This window comes from Ascidiella aspersa, chromosome 9 (assembly GCF_963924565.1).
Source record: "Ascidiella aspersa chromosome 9, kaAscAspe10.2, whole genome shotgun sequence".
NCBI lineage: Eukaryota > Metazoa > Chordata > Ascidiacea > Phlebobranchia > Ascidiidae > Ascidiella > Ascidiella aspersa.
Window position 1 is genome coordinate 19562265 of NC_139455.1, and position 20824 is coordinate 19583088.

At 40.0% G+C, this 20824-nt stretch overlaps 2 protein-coding genes across 2 annotated transcripts; one reads left to right on the top strand and one right to left on the bottom strand.

Moving 5' to 3' along the window:
• Positions 1 to 10539: 10539 nt before the first annotated feature.
• Positions 10540 to 20262, bottom strand: LOC146133463 (uncharacterized). The gene is made up of 6 exons (XM_083396990.1): positions 19999 to 20262; positions 19182 to 19396; positions 18395 to 18562; positions 13192 to 13646; positions 12384 to 12574; positions 10540 to 11631 (listed from the first exon to the last, which is right to left on the bottom strand). The coding sequence occupies exons 1-6, from the start codon at positions 20172 to 20174 to the stop codon at positions 11256 to 11258; spliced, it is 1581 nt and encodes a 526-aa protein (XP_083253116.1). The 5' UTR covers positions 20175 to 20262; the 3' UTR covers positions 10540 to 11255.
• On the top strand, positions 14424 to 15098 carry LOC146133464 (uncharacterized). Its single transcript, XM_083397018.1, has one exon. The coding sequence runs from the start codon at positions 14424 to 14426 to the stop codon at positions 15096 to 15098; it is 675 nt and encodes a 224-aa protein (XP_083253144.1).
• Positions 20263 to 20824: the final 562 nt, after the last annotated feature.

Genomic DNA, 20824 nt, shown 5'->3' on the forward strand with positions numbered 1-20824 from the left:
CGTAAAATGTCAACATTTTTTGACGAATATTATGCTTTGAAAAAGTCATTTCGCTGTAAATTTCTTAATCAGATGAGTGAGAGACCAATCTTATTTTATTTAGTATGTTCCATAGTAGCTGCATAGCAATTTTTATAAACTTCCTCAGTTCGGATAGTTTTCAAAATCGCCCTTGATTTCTTCTCTATACACGTAAAATGTCAACATTTTTTGACGAATATTAGGCTTCGAAAAAGTCATTTCGCTGGAAATTTATTAATCAGATGAGTGAGAGACCAATCTTATTTTATTTAGTATGTTCCATAGTAGCTACATAGGGATTTTTATAAACTTCCTCAGTTCGGATAGTTTTCAAAATCGCCCTTGATTTCTTCTCTATACGCGTAAAATGTCAACATTTTTTGACGAATATCAGGCTTCGAAAAAGTCATTTCGCTGGAAATTTCTTAATCAGATGAGTGAGAGACCAATCCTATTTTATTTAGTATGTTCCATAGTAGCTACATAGCGATTTTCATAAACTTGCTCAGTTCGGATAGTTTTCAAAATCGCCCTTGATTTCTTCTCTATACACGTAAAATGTCAACATTTTTTGACGAATATTAGGCTTCGAAAAAGTCATTTCGCTGGAAATTACTTAATCAGATGAGTGAGAGACCAATCTTATTTTATTTAGTATGTTCCATAGTAGCTGCATAGCAATTTTTATAAACTTCCTCAGTTCGGATAGTTTTCAAAATCGCCCTTGATTTCTTCTCTATACGCGTAAAATGTCAACATTTTTTGACGAATATTATGCTTCGAAAAAGTCATTTCGCTGGAAATTTCTTAATCAGATGAGTGACAGACCAATCCTATTTTATTTAGTATGTTCCATAGTAGCTACGTAGCGATTTTTATAAACTTCCTCAGTTCGGATAGTTTTCAAAATCGCCCTTGATTTCTTCTCTATACGCGTAAAATGTCAACATTTTTTGACGAATATTACTTCGAAAAAGTCATTTCGCTGGAAATTTCTTAATCAGATGAGTGAGAGACCAATCTTATTTTATTTAGTATGTTCCATAGTAGCTACATAACGATTTTTATAAACTTGCTCAGTTCGGATAGTTTTCAAAATCGCCCTTGATTTCTTCTCTATACGCGTAAAATATCAACATTTTTTGACGAATATTACTTCGAAAAAGTCATTTCGCTGTAAATTTCTTAATCAGATGAGTGAGAGACCAATCCTATTTTATTTAGTATGTTCCATAGTAGCTACATAGCGATTTTTATAAACTTCCTCAGTTCGGATAGTTTTCAAAATCGCCCTTGATTTCTTCTCTATACGCGTAAAATGTCAACATTTTTTGACGAATATTAGGCTTCGAAAAAGTCATTTCGCTGGAAATTTCTTAATCAGATGAGTGAGAGACCAATTCTATTTTATTTAGTATGTTCCATAGTAGCTACATAGCGATTTTTATAAACTTCCTCAGTTCGGATAGTTTTCAAAATCGCCCTTGATTTCTTCTCTATACACGTAAAATGTCAACATTTTTTGACGAATATTAGGCTTCGAAAAAGTCATTTCGCTGGAAATTTCTTAATCAGATGAGTGAGAGACCAATCTTATTTCATTTAGTATGTTCCATAGTAGCTGCATAGCAATTTTTATAAACTTCCTCAGTTCGGATAGTTTTCAAAATCGCCCTTGATTTCTTCTCTATACGCGTAAAATGTCAACATTTTTTGACGAATATTATGCTTCGAAAAAGTCATTTCGCTGGAAATTTCTTAATCAGATGAGTGACAGACCAATCCTATTTTATTTAGTATGTTCCATAGTAGCTACGTAGCGATTTTTATAAACTTCCTCAGTTCGGATAGTTTTCAAAATCGCCCTTGATTTCTTCTCTATACGCGTAAAATGTCAACATTTTTTGACGAATATTACTTCGAAAAAGTCATTTCGCTGGAAATTTCTTAATCAGATGAGTGAGAGACCAATCTTATTTTATTTAGTATGTTCCATAGTAGCTACATAACGATTTTTATAAACTTGCTCAGTTCGGATAGTTTTCAAAATCGCCCTTGATTTCTTCTCTATACGCGTAAAATATCAACATTTTTTGACGAATATTACTTCGAAAAAGTCATTTCGCTGTAAATTTCTTAATCAGATGAGTGAGAGACCAATCCTATTTTATTTAGTATGTTCCATAGTAGCTACATAGCGATTTTTATAAACTTCCTCAGTTCGGATAGTTTTCAAAATCGCCCTTGATTTCTTCTCTATACGCGTAAAATGTCAACATTTTTTGACGAATATTAGGCTTCGAAAAAGTCATTTCGCTGGAAATTTCTTAATCAGATGAGTGAGAGACCAATCCTATTTTATTTAGTATGTTCCATAGTAGCTACATAGCGATTTTTATAAACTTCCTCAGTTCGGATAGTTTTCAAAATCGCCCTTGATTTCTTCTCTATACGCGTAAAATGTCAACATTTTTTGACGAATATTAGGCTTCGAAAAAGTCATTTCGCTGGAAATTTCTTAATCAGATGAGTGAGAGACCAATTCTATTTTATTTAGTATGTTCCATAGTAGCTACATAGCGATTTTTATAAACTTCCTCAGTTCGGATAGTTTTCAAAATCGCCCTTGATTTCTTCTCTATACACGTAAAATGTCAACATTTTTTGACGAATATTAGGCTTCGAAAAAGTCATTTCGCTGGAAATTTCTTAATCAGATGAGTGAGAGACCAATCTTATTTCATTTAGTATGTTCCATAGTAGCTGCATAGCAATTTTTATAAACTTCCTCAGTTCGGATAGTTTTCAAAATCGCCCTTGATTTCTTCTCTATACGCGTAAAATGTCAACATTTTTTGACGAATATTATGCTTCGAAAAAGTCATTTCGCTGGAAATTTCTTAATCAGATGAGTGACAGACCAATCCTATTTTATTTAGTATGTTCCATAGTAGCTACATAACGATTTTTATAAACTTGCTCAGTTCGGATAGTTTTCAAAATCGCCCTTGATTTCTTCTCTATACGCGTAAAATGTCAACATTTTTTGACGAATATTACTTCGAAAAAGTCATTTCGCTGTAAATTTCTTAATCAGATGAGTGAGAGACCAATCCTATTTTATTTAGTATGTTCCATAGTAGCTACATAGCGATTTTTATAAACTTCCTCAGTTCGGATAGTTTTCAAAATCGCCCTTGATTTCTTCTCTATACGCGTAAAATGTCAACATTTTTTGACGAATATTAGGCTTCGAAAAAGTCATTTCGCTGGAAATTTCTTAATCAGATGAGTGAGAGACCAATTCTATTTTATTTAGTATGTTCCATAGTAGCTACATAGCGATTTTTATAAACTTCCTCAGTTCGGATAGTTTTCAAAATCGCCCTTGATTTCTTCTCTATACACGTAAAATGTCAACATTTTTTGACGAATATTAGGCTTCGAAAAAGTCATTTCGCTGGAAATTTCTTAATCAGATGAGTGAGAGACCAATTCTATTTTATTTAGTATGTTCCATAGTAGCTACATAGCGATTTTTATAAACTTCCTCAGTTCGGATAGTTTTCAAAATCGCCCTTGATTTCTTCTCTATACACGTAAAATGTCAACATTTTTTGACGAATATTAGGCTTCGAAAAAGTCATTTCGCTGGAAATTTCTTAATCAGATGAGTGAGAGACCAATCTTATTTCATTTAGTATGTTCCATAGTAGCTGCATAGCAATTTTTATAAACTTCCTCAGTTCGGATAGTTTTCAAAATCGCCCTTGATTTCTTCTCTATACGCGTAAAATGTCAACATTTTTTGACGAATATTATGCTTCGAAAAAGTCATTTCGCTGGAAATTTCTTAATCAGATGAGTGACAGACCAATCCTATTTTATTTAGTATGTTCCATAGTAGCTACATAACGATTTTTATAAACTTGCTCAGTTCGGATAGTTTTCAAAATCGCCCTTGATTTCTTCTCTATACGCGTAAAATGTCAACATTTTTTGACGAATATTACTTCGAAAAAGTCATTTCGCTGTAAATTTCTTAATCAGATGAGTGAGAGACCAATCCTATTTTATTTAGTATGTTCCATAGTAGCTACATAGCGATTTTTATAAACTTCCTCAGTTCGGATAGTTTTCAAAATCGCCCTTGATTTCTTCTCTATACGCGTAAAATGTCAACATTTTTTGACGAATATTAGGCTTCGAAAAAGTCATTTCGCTGGAAATTTCTTAATCAGATGAGTGAGAGACCAATTCTATTTTATTTAGTATGTTCCATAGTAGCTACATAGCGATTTTTATAAACTTCCTCAGTTCGGATAGTTTTCAAAATCGCCCTTGATTTCTTCTCTATACACGTAAAATGTCAACATTTTTTGACGAATATTAGGCTTCGAAAAAGTCATTTCGCTGTAAATTTCTTAATCAGATGAGTGAGAGACCAATCTTATTTCATTTAGTATGTTCCATAGTAGCTGCATAACGATTTTTATAAACTTGCTCAGTTCGGATAGTTTTCAAAATCGCCCTTGATTTCTTCTCTATACGCGTAAAATGTCAACATTTTTTGACGAATATTACTTCGAAAAAGTCATTTCGCTGTAAATTTCTTAATCAAATGAGTGAGAGACCAATCCTATTTTATTTAGTATGTTCCATAGTAGCTACATAGCGATTTTTATAAACTTCCTCAGTTCGGATAGTTTTCAAAATCGCCCTTGATTTCTTCTCTATACGCGTAAAATGTCAACATTTTTTGACGAATATTAGGCTTCGAAAAAGTCATTTCGCTGGAAATTTATTAATCAGTTGAGTGAGAGACCAATCCTATTTTATTTAGTATGTTCCATAGTAGCTACATAGCGATTTTTATAAACTTGCTCAGTTCGGATAGTTTTCAAAATCGCCCTTGATTTCTTCTCTATACGCGTAAAATGTCAACATTTTTTGACGAATATCAGGCTTCGAAAAAGTCATTTCGCTGGAAATTTCTTAATCAGATGAGTGGGAGACCAATCCTATTTTATTTAGTATGTTCCATAGTAGCTACATAGCGATTTTTATAAACTTGCTCAGTTCGGATAGTTTTCAAAATCGCCCTTGATTTCTTCTCTATACGCGTAAAATGTCAACATTTTTTGACGAATATCAGGCTTCGAAAAAGTAATTTCGCTAGAAATTTCTTAATCAGATGAGTGAGAGACCAATCCTATTTTATTTAGTATGTTCCATAGTAGCTACATAGCGATTTTTATAAACTTCCTCAGTTCGGATAGTTTTCAAAATCGCCCTTGATTTCTTCTCTATACGCGTAAAATGTCAACATTTTTTGACGAATATCAGGCTTTGAAAAAGTCATTTCGCTGTAAATTTCTTAATCAGATGAGTGAGAGACCAATCTTATTTTGTTGGGTATGTTCCATAGTAGCTACATAACAATTTTTATAAACTTCCTCAGTTCGGATAGTTTTCAAAACTCGATCTTCATTATCCAATAATTCTTTAAAATATATTAGGCTTAAACAATTCAATTAGGTGAATATGCACTGTTGTTCACATCATTAAGTTTGTATTTTATTGTTTAGCAGTGTGTATACTTTAAGGTAATAAATTGCCAGTCCTATTTTAGCTAACAATTTACTTAGATTTTGTTTTATCTTTCAATTCCTAATATTTTTGCTATGTGGTAAACAGCGGAATTTTTTTTTAAAAAATCCTAAAAATTACAAAAAAATTATTTCGCCGAAATGACAATGGTCTGATTTCGTCTTGCGAAAGGTTGCTACAACTCCCTTACTTCGGTTTGATTGACAGCCCAACAACAATTAAATCCGATGACCCCGCGGGGGACTTCATACTTTTCCTTTTAATTTTCAGGGGCGCTTTGGGTTCATTGATTTTCTTGCGATTTAATTTACTTTACAAAGAAATTAATATGTGCATGTCATTTAAACAAACTTCAATAATTAAAAAAAAAACTGGATAGACAGTGTAGTAGGGTTCCTTAATCATGTTGAGCTATGAGAACAACCGGTGTTTGTAAGACTAAATGTTTTATGTCGTAAAGTTGTTATCACGGACAGTTGGACCCTACCTACCACAATATACAGGATTTTACAAAAATTGCAAGTATTTGACTGCACGCGAATGCTACGACAGTCATTATAGTTTTCTTTATGTTAGAAACCAGAAGTGTATATCCCAGTCAAGTCATTTGTAGAATAACTTAAGTCCAAGTCAGGTACTTTTAAATAAATGACAAGTCAAGTTCCATCCACAGTTCAGGTCATAGGTTGCTCAGGGCAAAACCCAGTCCTGATCAAGAGATGCTCAGTTAAAGTCCCAGTCAAGTCATAATTAGAGAAAGTAAACTCCAAGTCAGGTCCTTGTCATAAAAAATCGTTAAATTATTAAAATTGTTAAACTGGTCTGATTATAAGCAATAACTGAACAAAAAATAACAAAAAGTTTTTTACACGTAAATGCAAGTAAAGAAAATTATGTTCAATAAAGACACTAAATTGAAACCAAAGTAATTTTCCTAAATAAATTGCCAGAATAAAGTCATTTATCGAAAAGAGTTAAGTTAAGACAAGTCAGGCAAGACGCTGTTCAAGACACGATCTGCCAAGAATACACCTTTTCCAGTAAAAAACACCTTTCCAGTTATCTTTAAGCAAAACGATTGGGCCAATCAATTCACACTGTGATCAGCCCTGGTCAAGTATAGGCCTAGCCTTTACTGACCAACAATTATGGCATACTTATAATAACACACGATGCTTATTTCAAGGCTCAGTTGCTTGGTCGGGGCTTCGTTTCTCGACTTGCTCTCCTTTAAGCCTTTAGCTGAGTTCATACAGCGACGACCCTGACCGAGGCCGTGAGTTCGAACCTAACTGCATGCTATATGTAGTTGCTTTTCTTGCCTAGCGTTGGTATGCACCACAATACTAATTAGGGCAACTGCCAGTGTTAAAATGACTTAGACAATGACTTGACTTAGGTGCAATTAAGTTACTGTTTTTAAATGACATGACTTCTTCTGGGGAAAATGACTTGACTTGGATTGAGTCTTTCGGACAAATGACTTAGGTTGAAATAAAATGTTTTAGTTAAGTATGTTTTATAAAATCGCGGTATTGATCCTAAATTTTATTGGGACAAGGATGTGATTTGAAGTTGACTTTCTTTAAATATGACTTGACTTGGTCAACTGGCAACTTAGACTACGACTTGACTTGTTATTTATTATTTTACAAATGACTTCACTGTAGTAATTAAAAAATGACTTAATGCGGTAATAGCCTTTCCGAAATGTACCCGGACACTTAAATAGTACTTGTTACTTGGTCCAGTAACTGAAAAACACTTTAACTATACAAAACGTGCACTGAACACAGATCGGACCAAATCACCACAGCCGATATTTGATATTGCGTAACACCGGTATATTTCATAGTCAATATCAAATACACTTGTGAGCATGAATATAAAGAACGAAAAACGCCGGTGGCTTGGCCACATCATTTTCAACCCAAACGGTCGGAAAAGTTTCTCGAAAAAGGCCCTTATTTTGTAAGCAGCAGATGAAAAAAAAGAAATTCGTGAGAAAAGCGTTTCTGTGAGTGGCGGGGAAATTGTTTTATAAAGTTTGGTAAACGATTGGACGAAGTAGCTTTTGAAATAATTTTGGTTTGTAAGATTAATAATTTTAAGAACCCTAAACCCAATTTGCGGTCGTTTTTACTAACATCTGCAAGCGAATTTTGAATACATTTGGATATTTGCAAACAAACAAGACACAAAATCATTGGCAAAAATGATATTGCATGTAATATAACAACTCGGTTAAATTGCTGGATGAGAGGGCCAGTCATATTGGCTATTTAGATGTGATGCCACTAATTCAAGCAAATTTAGTTTTAAAAAAATAGGCCTACAATATGCAGACACCTTTTGTTTCCCGCTACTATATCAGCCGTATAAGGTTTAATTTTTAAGTATAGGCAGTGTCAGCACAGTGCCGTGTGCACCGCATCTTATGCAGTGGACATTTGGGTGAGAAGGTGGGAATGAAATAAGATTTTTTTTTCTTTTCGGAGAGAGTGCAAAAGAAATCTACAGGGCAAACAGCGATGACGTCATACTGTGCGTCGTTAACAAAAAGGTGACCTTCCACCAAAAAATGGCTTTCCTTCACGCATTTTAAAAATAATTATTTTTTAAATATGAAAACCACTTAACGCAGTCGAAAACGTGCAACGCTGATAGCCCTGTTAGATTCTCGTTTCTCATACTTTAAGGGTGTTTTAGACGCGCGCTTGCCGCGTATGGCCACAGCTGAAAAGAAATAAGGTAACTCAAAGCAACAAAGCACACGAGCGAAAAAAGCACGAAGAACGTTGACGGTAAAGTTGTCCCTACAAGAAAATTATAAGCAAACGGAAGACGCCCGAACAAAAAACGAAACGGTAAAAGCACAGGGACGCAAATCAATTTTTTGAGAGATGCGAGGGCATATTTGATCCCAGGACATTAAAGCCGAAAAACATTTAAACTCTGCCCGTTAAGGTGATTAATACCAATCTGCAAGTTTCTTTTTAAAAATGCAATGTTTAAAAGCAAACCGCCCACAATTACGAAGCATATAGCGTACCTACAACAAGTGTAAATTCACAAGTTGGGAAACGAAGCGAAATAGGGCTTTTTTTCACTTGACAAAGTGGTCAAAGAAATGGATTTCCTAAACACGCTAACAATTAACGAACAAAACACACAAAATGTCCAGTAATCATTTGCCGATGAGTCTAATTTTAGATTTTACGTCAAATTTTGGATCGGCAATGTTTAAAGTTCAACGACAACATGTTTTGTAGAAACATAAATTCCTCTTTTAGAGTCGTAAGGTCTTGTGAGAATCAATAATTAGGTGGTTACACCTTGGCGGTGAACGTGTATGCTGGTCAAATTTCAACGGCGGAAAAGGCCTCAAAAAGGACATAAACACGGTAAATTGGATTCAGTCAATCAGGCAAGAAGAAGATTCAACAAGGACGAAAACACTTCACATAAAGCTGGGGACTTCATAGAACTAAGGGCGTTAAAGTAATGATACTTTTTAAAATAAAATTAAATTCAAAGGCCAACGGTTGGTAGCACGAGACAAGTAGGGTTTCAATTGAATTTTATGGCATATTTTATGTAATACTCGACAAAGATGTATTAGAGAAACATTGGCCGCTTTTAAATTCTAATTTTAGTTGTTTTTTAAGTCGAAAACGCATTCCCACATTTTGGCAATTTTTCTTGCATATATATAATTTAATTATTTACCGATTTTGTTAAATCGCTGTACCACTCCGCTATTCAACACCAATTACTTATACTTTAAACTTTGTGGATATTCAAGGGATATTGTTACGTTGACCCACTTTCCCGCTTAAAAAACTGCCCGAACATTGTAAAATGCGAACCGACAGATTAATATGAAACAAAGCACGATCTTTCCTACAAAACAAAACAAGTATTTATATGCTGGCACTTTCGGCCGGCAAAGGTCTTGGTAAAATTTAGCGCGTGGTCAAACGGCAACAAAACAAAGGTACTAACCAAAGTGGCGGGGCGGAAAAGCACCTAGAGATATGGCAAAGAGGGTCGCAAATAAATTATTCTTCTCGCGACAAAACGATTTCATCAACGAAGATAGAGTATCTTGGCGAGCGTTTTTTAAAGAGCACATCAGCGACTAAGAATCGTAAAAAGGAATCTGCGGCACACGCGAACGAATATTGAAGCGAAAAGCACGTTTTTTTGAAAAGTTAAAGGCGGATTAAGGTCTCCCGATATAAACGACAAATAAAATCAAATCGCACACGACACGAGAAAGAGCACGAATATTCGAAAGCACATGTCTTACACTGGTTATGCTGCCTGGTTACGGCTGAACTTTAACGGAAGGTATTGAATTGCCGATGTGCGGGAGCGCAATAAGAACAGGAAGTATAGCTGGTGCAAAATTTAGAACATTCTTTCGGGAAACACACCGTATGCTTATGTATTGCTGATAACCATGCTGATGCGACGAGAAGCTGACCGTTTTTATGGCGACGTTACTTTGTACAACATTGGCGAAAGCGAAAGCGAACTATTTTTCCGGCGTCCAGCCAAATATGGTCCAAAGCGAATTAACTTAAAATCGCGCACACACTTGGGGAAACACCGCAGCGGTGGTTCCCCTGAGCACGGTTATTTTCTCGGCAAAACAGCATCAAAAAGTCAAAGGATAGCAATTCGTTTCCGATCCATGAAAACTTAGAAAAGTGAAGTCATTCGATTTCGCAGAACAACAAAAACATAAAGGCAAAAAATGATTTACTAAAAAATAGGTTTCGAATATACTGGAGGCGGTTCTGTATTATCTATTATGACATGGCACGGATTTTTCTTACATTTTGTCGAGTTGTTCGCGGAGCACCCTAGCATCTTGTGAGTGACAAACAGAGACATAGAGTACAAGAACATAAAGTGAAATGGGCACCGTTGGCCTTCTGCGAAACCACATAATGACGTAACGTAATGGGTGACGTCATAAGTACGTCGAATTACACCTTGTGCGTTGAACATCTTAAAGCCCGCTGTATCGGGAAAACACATCTTTTATAGTCGCATCGACATTCACAAGAAAACAGAGAGAAAAGGAGACTTGCTGAAACGGCTATAGTTTGGAACTTTTTTGAAGTTTGTCAGCATTTGATGAGCTGTGGAACTTGGCAAAAAAGTGTAACGGAACACGACGAGAAAAAGGTAAACGGCGAGGCTTTGAACTGCGTGGAACTAACAATGGGGAAGTGGAACTATTTCCTCTTGGCGCCTGTCGACGGCCTGAACTCTTTATCGATGAACAGTGGCACCGTGAGTGGTCACATCGCTAAGTTGACGAGCGGAACTTTACACTAATTTGCAGCGCCGCCGCACCCCGGCAGGCCGCGTGAAAACACTGGCGACCCTCGGACACACAGACACACAGATATACAAACATACACGCAAGCACGAGAGCGAAAAAACGAAAGCGCGACTGTACTATGAGAACATTCCGAAAAAAAAACATTTTAGCGAGAATACGTCGGGCTTCATGTACCCTGCTGCATAGAATAACAACAGACTTTTTCCTTATTCTTTTTTTCACACACGTATATGACGTCATTAGTTTAATGAAGAGCGCATGAGAGCTAAACGGCGGCGTCGCTATGCGTGTTGGCTGTCGCTTGGCTGCTACTGCTGCTCACCAATGGTTCGCCGGTTGCGCCCAGATTGACGCCATCTTTTGTCTGCTGTTGGTTGTTGCTGTTGTTGTTATTGCTGGCCACGTTCATGTTGAACATGGCGCCGGCCGGGAAACGGAGGCCCAGCGGCGCCACGTCGAGGCCCGCGTTCCGGGAAAGTCCCGGGCGCCCGGCCAGAGCGGCCAGGGGGTGGTTGGCGCCAAGCAGGGCACGCGACTGGTGATTGGACTGCACGAACGAGTGCTGGTTGATGGACATCTGGTCGTACTTGTTACCCCTCGCGCTGTCGCCGTGCTGCTTCTTCACGTGTTTTTCCAGAGTGCTGCAAAAATGTTTGAGGTTGACTTAGAGGCATTGTTTTTCTTTATAGGCCATATGTGTTTTGGGTATTTGTCGTACGGCGGTCCTGGCAACTCGAGGTTAGCCAAAACCCAGCGCTGTATACGCAGTTTGTATGTTTGAGTGTTTTTTTATGCGCTGTGATATAATTTTGATGGATGAAAAATATTAATGAAAGTGTTAAACTACAGGCAGACTTAGATTTCGTTTCCCTAGTGGAAACGAAGTTATAAACCGCCGTTTCGGTAGTTGATACCAGCTGACCTCATCAGGGTTAATAATTAAAACGAGAATGAGTTAGCCAGCTTATATACTACAAAGTGCGCAACTGCACCATCGGACAACGAGCGTTTATAAATTATGGCGTTACCTAAAACGATTAGATAGCCGGATAGCCAACGTACATTTTACCAATCGATCTTTTGGTGTATAAGAGCAATTATGGAAAGCCTATTTTGATATAAACGGACTCGTTGTAACGACAATGTAAGCTAACTTTGCTGCCAATTCTAGATACTTATTACGAACATGTGCAAAATGTGCAAAAATTTTAAACGTTTGAGTAAGTAAGTAAGTACCATTGCAATAAGCCCCCCCCCCTCCCCCCCCCAAGAAAAAAAAGAAAAGAAAGCGTGCGCAACGATTAGCGAGCATTTTCTTTAAAAAAAAACGGTCATGTGCCGAACAAAACGTTCACAGTAGGCGGCCTACTAAAAACAACAACTAGGGACTCACCTGTAAACCGAGAAGGGCATGCCGCAAATGTCGCAGCGGTACACGTCTCTGCCGTTGAGCCCGTGCGTGCGCATGTGACGCGTAAGCTTGCTGGACTGGGCGCAGGCGTAATCGCACAACCTGCACTTGTAGGGTCGCTCGCCGGTGTGCATGCGTCGGTGCACGGTCAGGTTCGACGTGTTCTTGAATATCTGCGAGGGAACGGGTAAGTTTAGGTTTTCCAATGGACCTAGCAATTGTTCCTTATTACACGATTTCGAACTTTACACGGGAGAGGGATTTCTTGACATGCTCTTGGATTTTTGTTTTACAAAAAACGAAACAAATATAAACACGTTACCTGATGATAACACCCGCAACCAACCTTTGGTTGAACAAACGACGAACCCACATACAGACCGCAAATATGTATAAAGTTTTAGGTATTCTATATGTATATTTAATAGGCGTTGAGAAATAAATGCGGATGGGTCGAGATATTTCTATTCACCCGTCCAAGCTCTAAATCTAATGTGATCGGTTTTTGGTTGTAAAATACATTTGTGCATTACAAATCAATGATTTTAAATATTTTTCTAACACTCCATAGGTGATACTATATTTGCGGTATTACTATAGTTATACGAACTCTTAAAACATTTCCGATGGTTAATAAAACACGGCATAGTGCCTTGGGTTGTAAAGAGTAGACTTACAGCGACAACTTTTAACTATTTTAATAAGCATTTTCGACTTTTGATAACAACGATTTTTAAAGAGAAAACGACGACAAGGAAACTAAAAAATTCACATGGACAAAAACTCTTACTTTTCCGCAGTACTGGCAGGTGTCGTTCCGTACACTGCCTCGTCCGCGCGATCTCATCTGTCCGCCGTTGCCGCCGCGGCCCTCGGCGCTCACATGGGGTAGCCACGAGTTCTGCGGCCCACCCAATGACCCAGGGTTGCCTATAGGCTGCAGCAGCCGGTACGGGATCTGATTGGTCGAGCCTTGCACCCCAACGCCGCGCTGATTGGTCGAGCGCGGCTGCTGCTGTTGCTGCTGCTGCTGTTGTTGCTGGTCTGCGTTCATTGCTTGGCGCATTCGCTCGATTACGATCGCGTTCTGAATGTCGCCGAAGTGGTTGGCCAGCGACATGACGTCACCGATCTCGGGCATGTTCCCGGCCGAGGAGCGGCGCGCCTGGGCCACTTGGGCCGCGAGAGAGGCCGGTGACTGAAAGCCGGGCGAGACGACCTGGGACGGTGGGCCCTCGCCGAATCCTGGAAAAAGAGAAGAGGGGTTGTATTGTTTTGTTTGCGGTTTATGCATAGGTGTTAAGTTTTAAGCTTCACTGAAAAAGGGATGACAAACAAGTCGGCCTAACAAGGACCAGTACACTTGCTACCCTATGATCGGATATGTAATGTAGATTGAATACTGCAAGACAAGGCTGAAAAAAAATTTTTTAGACAGAAATGGAGATGTCGGGGATTGACCCCGGGGCCTCACAAATGCGAAGCGTGCGCTCTACCACTGAGCTACATCCCCAAGCGACGAGGATAGGATTGGAACTCACGCGTACAGAGCATAATGGATTAGCAGTCAATCGCCTTAATCACTCGGCTACCTCGTCGGCATACAACAAGCGATAAATCGAATAAAAACCAGTGCGAGTTTTCAAAGGAAAAGAAGGCCAATGACAACGTGCAACAAACATACTAGGAAAGGGTTGTAGGCGAAAAGGTACTTAAATTATCAAGTTTGCTCATATATAGCAAAAGGCAGAGACGCTAAGTTTGAAGCACATTCTATCAAGTTGTTGTAGCGTATCCTTTTATTATATGTGTTACGCGACATGCTACACGCGACACGTCTTTCTATCGTGCTCTTTCCGAGCGGTCACTCGCTCGGTCATTCGAAAATACAAGCTGACGTGTGCACTGCTCTGGCTCCTACAAATGGTGACCCCGGCAAGCAAAGTAAGTGCAAGGTAAAACCACAACACATTGCTAGGTTGTAGGCTAGCTTATGTTCAACGCACTTAACTTAATTCTATGATGGACGAAGAAAATGTCGCAGCCGTTGCTGTTAAAATTCCGCCATTCTGGCCACAAGACGCCGAACTATGGTTTTTACAAGTAGAAGCACAATTCAGTGTGAAAGGCGTGACACTATCGAAAACAAAGTACCATCATGTGGTAGCAGCAGTGTCACCCGAAATCGCCGCCGTTGTGCGGGACATTATAAAAAACCCAGATGACGCGGATCCTTACGCGCAGTTAAAATGTGCACTCATCAGCAGGGTTTCGATGACCAAGCATCAACGCTTACAGAAACTTCTTCGACATGAAGACCTGGGCGATCGCAAGCCTTCAGAAATGTTGCGAGAAATGCAACATCTTATGGGCGAAGAAGATTCGAAAAATTTGCTTCGCGAACTTTTTCTTCAACGATTACCAGGCAATTTGCGAGTAGTTTTGGCCACACTTGATCTGGAATTATCAGCTTTGGCGCAGAAAGCTGACAACATGATTGACCTGATGGACACGTCACCCATTTTGGCCCAAGTCAATCAACTGCAAAAAGAAATTGCAATTCTGAAGCGCAATACGCCGCAAACAAGAAACCTGCACGACGCTCGACTGTGCTGGTACCACAGGCGATTCGGTCCTAAAGCACAAAAGTGCGTTTCTCCCTGCGAGTACAAGGGAAACGCCTCAACCAGCCACTAATGGCGGCTAGTGCCGCTGGTTGTTCTCGCCGCCTTCTTCACGTTAATGACCGCACCACTGGACAAAGGTACCTCGTGGACTCCGGTGCTGCGATTAGTGTTGTTCCTGCCACAAGAATGGATCGCAACAGTTGTAAAAGAAAGCTGGAACTCGTTGCAGCAAACGGAAGCACCATCGCAACATTTGGTACGCGGTCGATCAACCTAGACATCGGGCTCAGCAAAAAGTATGTATGGTCTTTTATTATAGCCGAAGTCACGCAACCGATTCTCGGCGCAGATTTTTTTCGACATAACGGAATACTAATCGACCTTGGTAAAAATCGACTTATCGATGCTAAAACATTTAACTGTGTTTCCGCTGGTGCGACCCGCTCATCTTCTTTTGGTTTGGTAGCATTAACCCATGCCACAAATGAATTTGGAACACTGTTTAAAGAGTTTCCTTCTATTCAAAGCGCGGTTTACAATGACGTTTCTTTGAAACACAATATTAAGCATCACATCGTAACTAATGGTCCCCCAGTACATACAAAGGCACGTCGACTCTCTCCTGAAAAGATGAAAATCGCTAAAGCGGAATTCCAAAACCTTCTAGACTTAGGAATCGTGCGCCGTTCGTCTAGTACATGGGCTTCGCCTTTGCACATGGTTTGCAAAAAGTCCGGCAAATGGAGGCCATGTGGCGATTATAGGAATCTAAACAGTCTAACTATTCCTGATCGATATCCGATTCCTCTTATACAGGACTCATCTGCTAACTTAAACGAAGCGAAAATCTTTAGCAAAATAGACCTCATCCGTGCCTATCACCACATTCCAGTAGCAGCAGAAGATGTACCAAAGACCGCCATTATTACGCCGTTCGGCCTTTTTGAGTACACACGTATGCCATTCGGGTTGTGCAATGCAGCCCAGACATTTCAACGTTTCATGGATGAGGTATGTAGAGGGCTGGATTTTATCTTTGTATATCTAGATGACATTCTTGTATTCAGTCCGACCAAAAGTGCACATCGGCGGCACTTGCGTCAATTGTTTCAAAGGCTTGCAAAATTCGGCATTGTCGTGAATCCAGACAAGTGCGAGTTCGGTACTTCAGAGCTTGAATTTCTAGGACACCGCATTTCAACTGAAGGAATCGCGCCACTTGCCGGAAGAGTTGAAGCTGTTAAGAATTTCCCGCAACCGACATCCAAGAAAGGCCTTCGTGAGTATTTGGGACTCTTAAACTTTTACCATAGGTTCATCCCAGGAGCAGCAACAATTCTCCACCCACTCCACCTTGCCCTGGGTGGGCAAACCAACGATTTCGTATGGAACAACGACTGTACAACTGCTTTTCTAGCATCAAAACACGCACTTGCCAAAGCAACGATGCTGGTACATCCCAAACCTGATGCGGCAACACGAATAACAACAGATGCTTCTGCAGTTGCTGTGGGCGCATCTCTCGAACAATACCTCGATGGCAAGTGGCAACCGATTGCATTCTTTTCCAGAAAACTAAAACCCGCCGAAACCAGGTACAGTGCGTTCGACCGCGAACTTCTCGCAGTATATTTGGCCATTCGGCATTTTCGATACTTTGTAGAAGGACGACAATTTTCAGTGCTCACTGACCAAAAGCCATTAAGTCATGCGTTCGATAGAAACTCCAACGAACTTTCTCCACGCCAGGTTCGTCACTTGTCTTTCATTTCAGAGTTTACAACGGATATTCGACATATTAAGGGCACTCACAATTCTGCCGCAGATGCATTATCTCGCGTTGCTATAAATTCAACGATGTCTCCTGCGATAGATTTTGCCGCTTTGGCTACAGCACAAAAAGGTAATCGTGACATTCGTGCATACCGAACAGCTGTAACGTCACTTAAATTTCAGGACCTTCCGCTCCTTGGATCTAGCGATACTATTTTATGCGACGTTTCCAAAGGTTATCCCAGACCCGTTGTGCCACTAGCATTTCGGCGCATTGTCTTTGATGTACTACACAACCTTTCACATCCAGGTATTCGCGCGTCTCGTAAACTAGTTTCCGATCGTTTCATTTGGCATAGCTTAAACAAAGATGTTGGGCTGTGGGCTCGCACGTGTTTACAATGCCAGCGGGCGAAAATTCACCGCCATACATTGTCACAGCTTGGTTCATTTACGCTTCCCGACAAAAGGTTTGCAGAAATTCATGTGGACATCGTCGGACCGCTTCCGATGTCGCAGGGTTACTCTTACATATTTACTTCTATAGATCGTTTCACTAGGTGGCCGGAGGCGATCCCGATGGTGGATGCTACGTCAGAGTCGTGTGCCAGGGCTTTGCTGTCATGGGTATCTCGTTTCGGTACACCACAGTCCATAACTTCCGACAGAGGCCGTCAATTCGAGTCTAACCTATGGGCAAACCTAAACTCCCTCTTAGGTTCCCATCGCCAAAGAACCACCGCTTACCACCCGCAATCCAATGGAATAGTGGAAAGACTCCACCGGCAAATGAAAGCAGCACTCAAAGCCCGATTGGACAACAACCACTGGGTGGACCAACTTCCTGCAGTCATGCTCGGCATTCGCACGGCCCCGAAGGAAGACATTGGTTGTTCTGCCGCAGAGCTGGTGTACGGCACGACACTGCGGTTACCAGGGGAGTTTTTCTCACCACCGTCACACGGCACCACTACAACCACAGCGGAGGTAACAACATTCCTGTCCAACTTCCGGAAATCAATGGAGAACGTTCGCGCCATTGCGACATCACGACACAGACAATCGCATAGTAGTGTACCGCGTATACTTCAAACGTGTAAATTTGTTTTCGTGCGTCGTGACTGTCATAGATCGCCCTTACAGTGTCTTTACGACGGCCCGTTTAACGTTATAGAAAGAAACAGTAAATTTTTCAAAATTAATGCTAATGGCCGTGTAGATACTGTTTCGATTGACCGACTTAAACCGGCTTACACTGATAATGATTTATTAAACATGGAAAATACTCGCCCCACTTTTACCCAATGTTTACCGCAACGTCCCGATATTCCATGCATACCACCGCAACCCTCTTTTCCCATTCGACCGAGGTTAACTCGACGTGGTCGTGTTATTACTGTGCCTGCTCGTTACCGAACGTGACTAACGCACTGGTGGGGGGTTTTGTAGCGTATCCTTTTATTATATGTGTTACGCGACATGCTACACGCGACACGTCTTTCTATCGTGCTCTTTCCGAGCGGTCACTCGCTCGGTCATTCGAAAATACAAGCTGACGTGTGCACTGCTCTGGCTCCTACATTGTAAACTCACCTGCGCTCGGCGGCGTACTGCGACTACTAGCGGTCGACGAAAGACGCGCATGTCGTCCGCTTGGTGACGCGCTCCGGTTGTACGAGGTCGGGAGCATGGATCCGGCGAACGAAGAGAGAGCGGGCAGCGAACCGCGACGAACCGAAGAGACGTGCGGAGAGCTGCGGTCTAAGCAAATTGAAATTGGAAAAAAAAAACGGATTAGGGTTGCGTCATTTTTTCGTTTGATTAAGGCCAAGGGTAAAAGGACAAATCCAAAAATTGTGACAATTTCACTCGAAAATTATACGTGTATGATAAGAAATAACAACACGTGCTGGTATATCTAAGATAACCATTTTATTCAAAAAAAGATTTTCTAAAAAAGATCCACATTTTAGTCAAAGGTATCGTTTTTTTGTCATTAGGTTAAAGTAGTTAAAAGCTTAAAATCAAGGTTAAAAAGTAGACTACGTCCTTTGCCCTAACCTAATAACACCGGATAAATGCGATCGTGAGTTAGATCGAATTTTTCTGGTTTATATGCGCGTCAGCGGAACAGTGTTCGACAAGCAAAAATCTGCTGCCAAAAGTATTGTATTCCATGAACTGGTGATGATACCAGTACGTAACGAAACGTCTCCCTAAATATGGTGTCTATTTCTCTACCTATTTGACCTTGTCCTTTATATTCGGGCTCAAGTTATCCGAGTTCAACCCTTTTTGGTCGATTCCTTAAAATCATTTTTGTTTTTGTAAAATATTATTTTTTGTTTTTCTAAAATATTACCCATTTGACTGGTAATACCTGGTTGCATGTGTTTAGCAGAGGGGGACGACAGGCTTCTGTTCACTTTAGCCTCTACTTGTCCTGGGGACTCCCCGCTTTTTGCCATCGGAAAGGGCGGGGGGTTGAAGCCGAAGGGGGTCTTGTAGGGGTAATGAGGGGGCGAGCGGTGGGGCTCGCTTTTAACACGCTTCGGTGCGTTCAGATTTTGATCACTGCCTTCATCTTGTGACCTGCTGTAAAAGTACAAGGCGTTAAAATTTGGACGCCATTTTGGGTCACGGATTGTATTTTGTTTGTTAATTTGGTGCTTGGTGCAGCGGTTAATATCAAATTACAAAACCTAGTAAATCGAAAATCAGTTTGTTAGTTGTTATACGATAAATATAATATACTTCACTCATATGAGCTTTATCTGTATCTAAACTCACAACATTACTGTTTAAGCTCATAGAAGTGAAATATAGTTATCGTTTACCTAAGCAATAAATTCACGAAAAATACACGAACCAACGACCTAGTATTTTAGAATTAGATAGGCGTTACAGATTTAAGCAATGAGAAACCATAATAACTCTCTGTTTTTATATTTCATTGTCAAAATTAGTCGTTGAAAAATAGTCAAAATACCCCCTTTCTTTTAAATTTTAAATAAGCCGTTGTTTATTTTAAAAAACAGCAGGTTTAACTGCAGGGTTTTCTTGGTTTAGTGAAATATCCTTTGTTTTAACTAAGGACAAAAGTTTACTACTTTTAGCCAGCCAAGAAGTTAAACTGGCAGTTTTCTTCATAACCTTCTTTAAAAACACACACACAAAAAATAAGTTGAAATACTTACTTCCTCTTGGTGGCGTCCTCGTTAGACGAGTTGGTGTCGTCATCGCTGGGAACCCGGGAATCCCCGTTCAGCCCAAGAAAGCTGGGGCTTCTCGATGACGTCACGCCGCCGTTGAACACGGAATCGTCCTCGCTGTTAATGGGGGTGTCCGGCGCCGAAAGAGCCCGGACCTCCATACTGGGAAGTCTGATGTCACGCAGGCCGGCGTCGCTCTCCGATTTGGAACGCTTCAGTAGGCACGTGACGTCTCGTAACGACTCCTCGTTAAATCTGTTTAGAATTTTTTTGTGTGTTACGTATTTTTGGGCGACGTGAATATAGGTAGGACTAAAGTGTTTCTCAACCTTTTATGGCTAGCGGCAACCCCCAGAAATAGTAAATCGATGCGACACTCCTATAAGATTGTTTCGTAGGTAATTCACTAGAATGTCACAATAACCGTGACTGGAACAACACATATGAACTGTAGATAACGTAGGAAGTTATAAAGGGATTTAATCCACTTTAATCTTACACAAAAAGTTTTAACAGTTAAATCAGATTCTTGAAGATTGCCAAATATGTCGCGGCACACTAGGGCACCCCGGTTGAGAACCACAGGACCAAAGGGACGCCACAAATATTGCTGTTGCAGTTATTCAGTGAGGATAGGAATCCAAAATATCCTGGGTTCGATTCCTGTCAGATGCAGACATTTCACAGATACGATCTGTGTTTTAACAGTGTCCCCTTGATTTGCAGTTTTTGTGTTCGGTATTTGCAGCTTGAGAGATTACTTTTGTTGTATTCAGCAACCACAAATGAGTATTGAGTATAATTTGTTTTT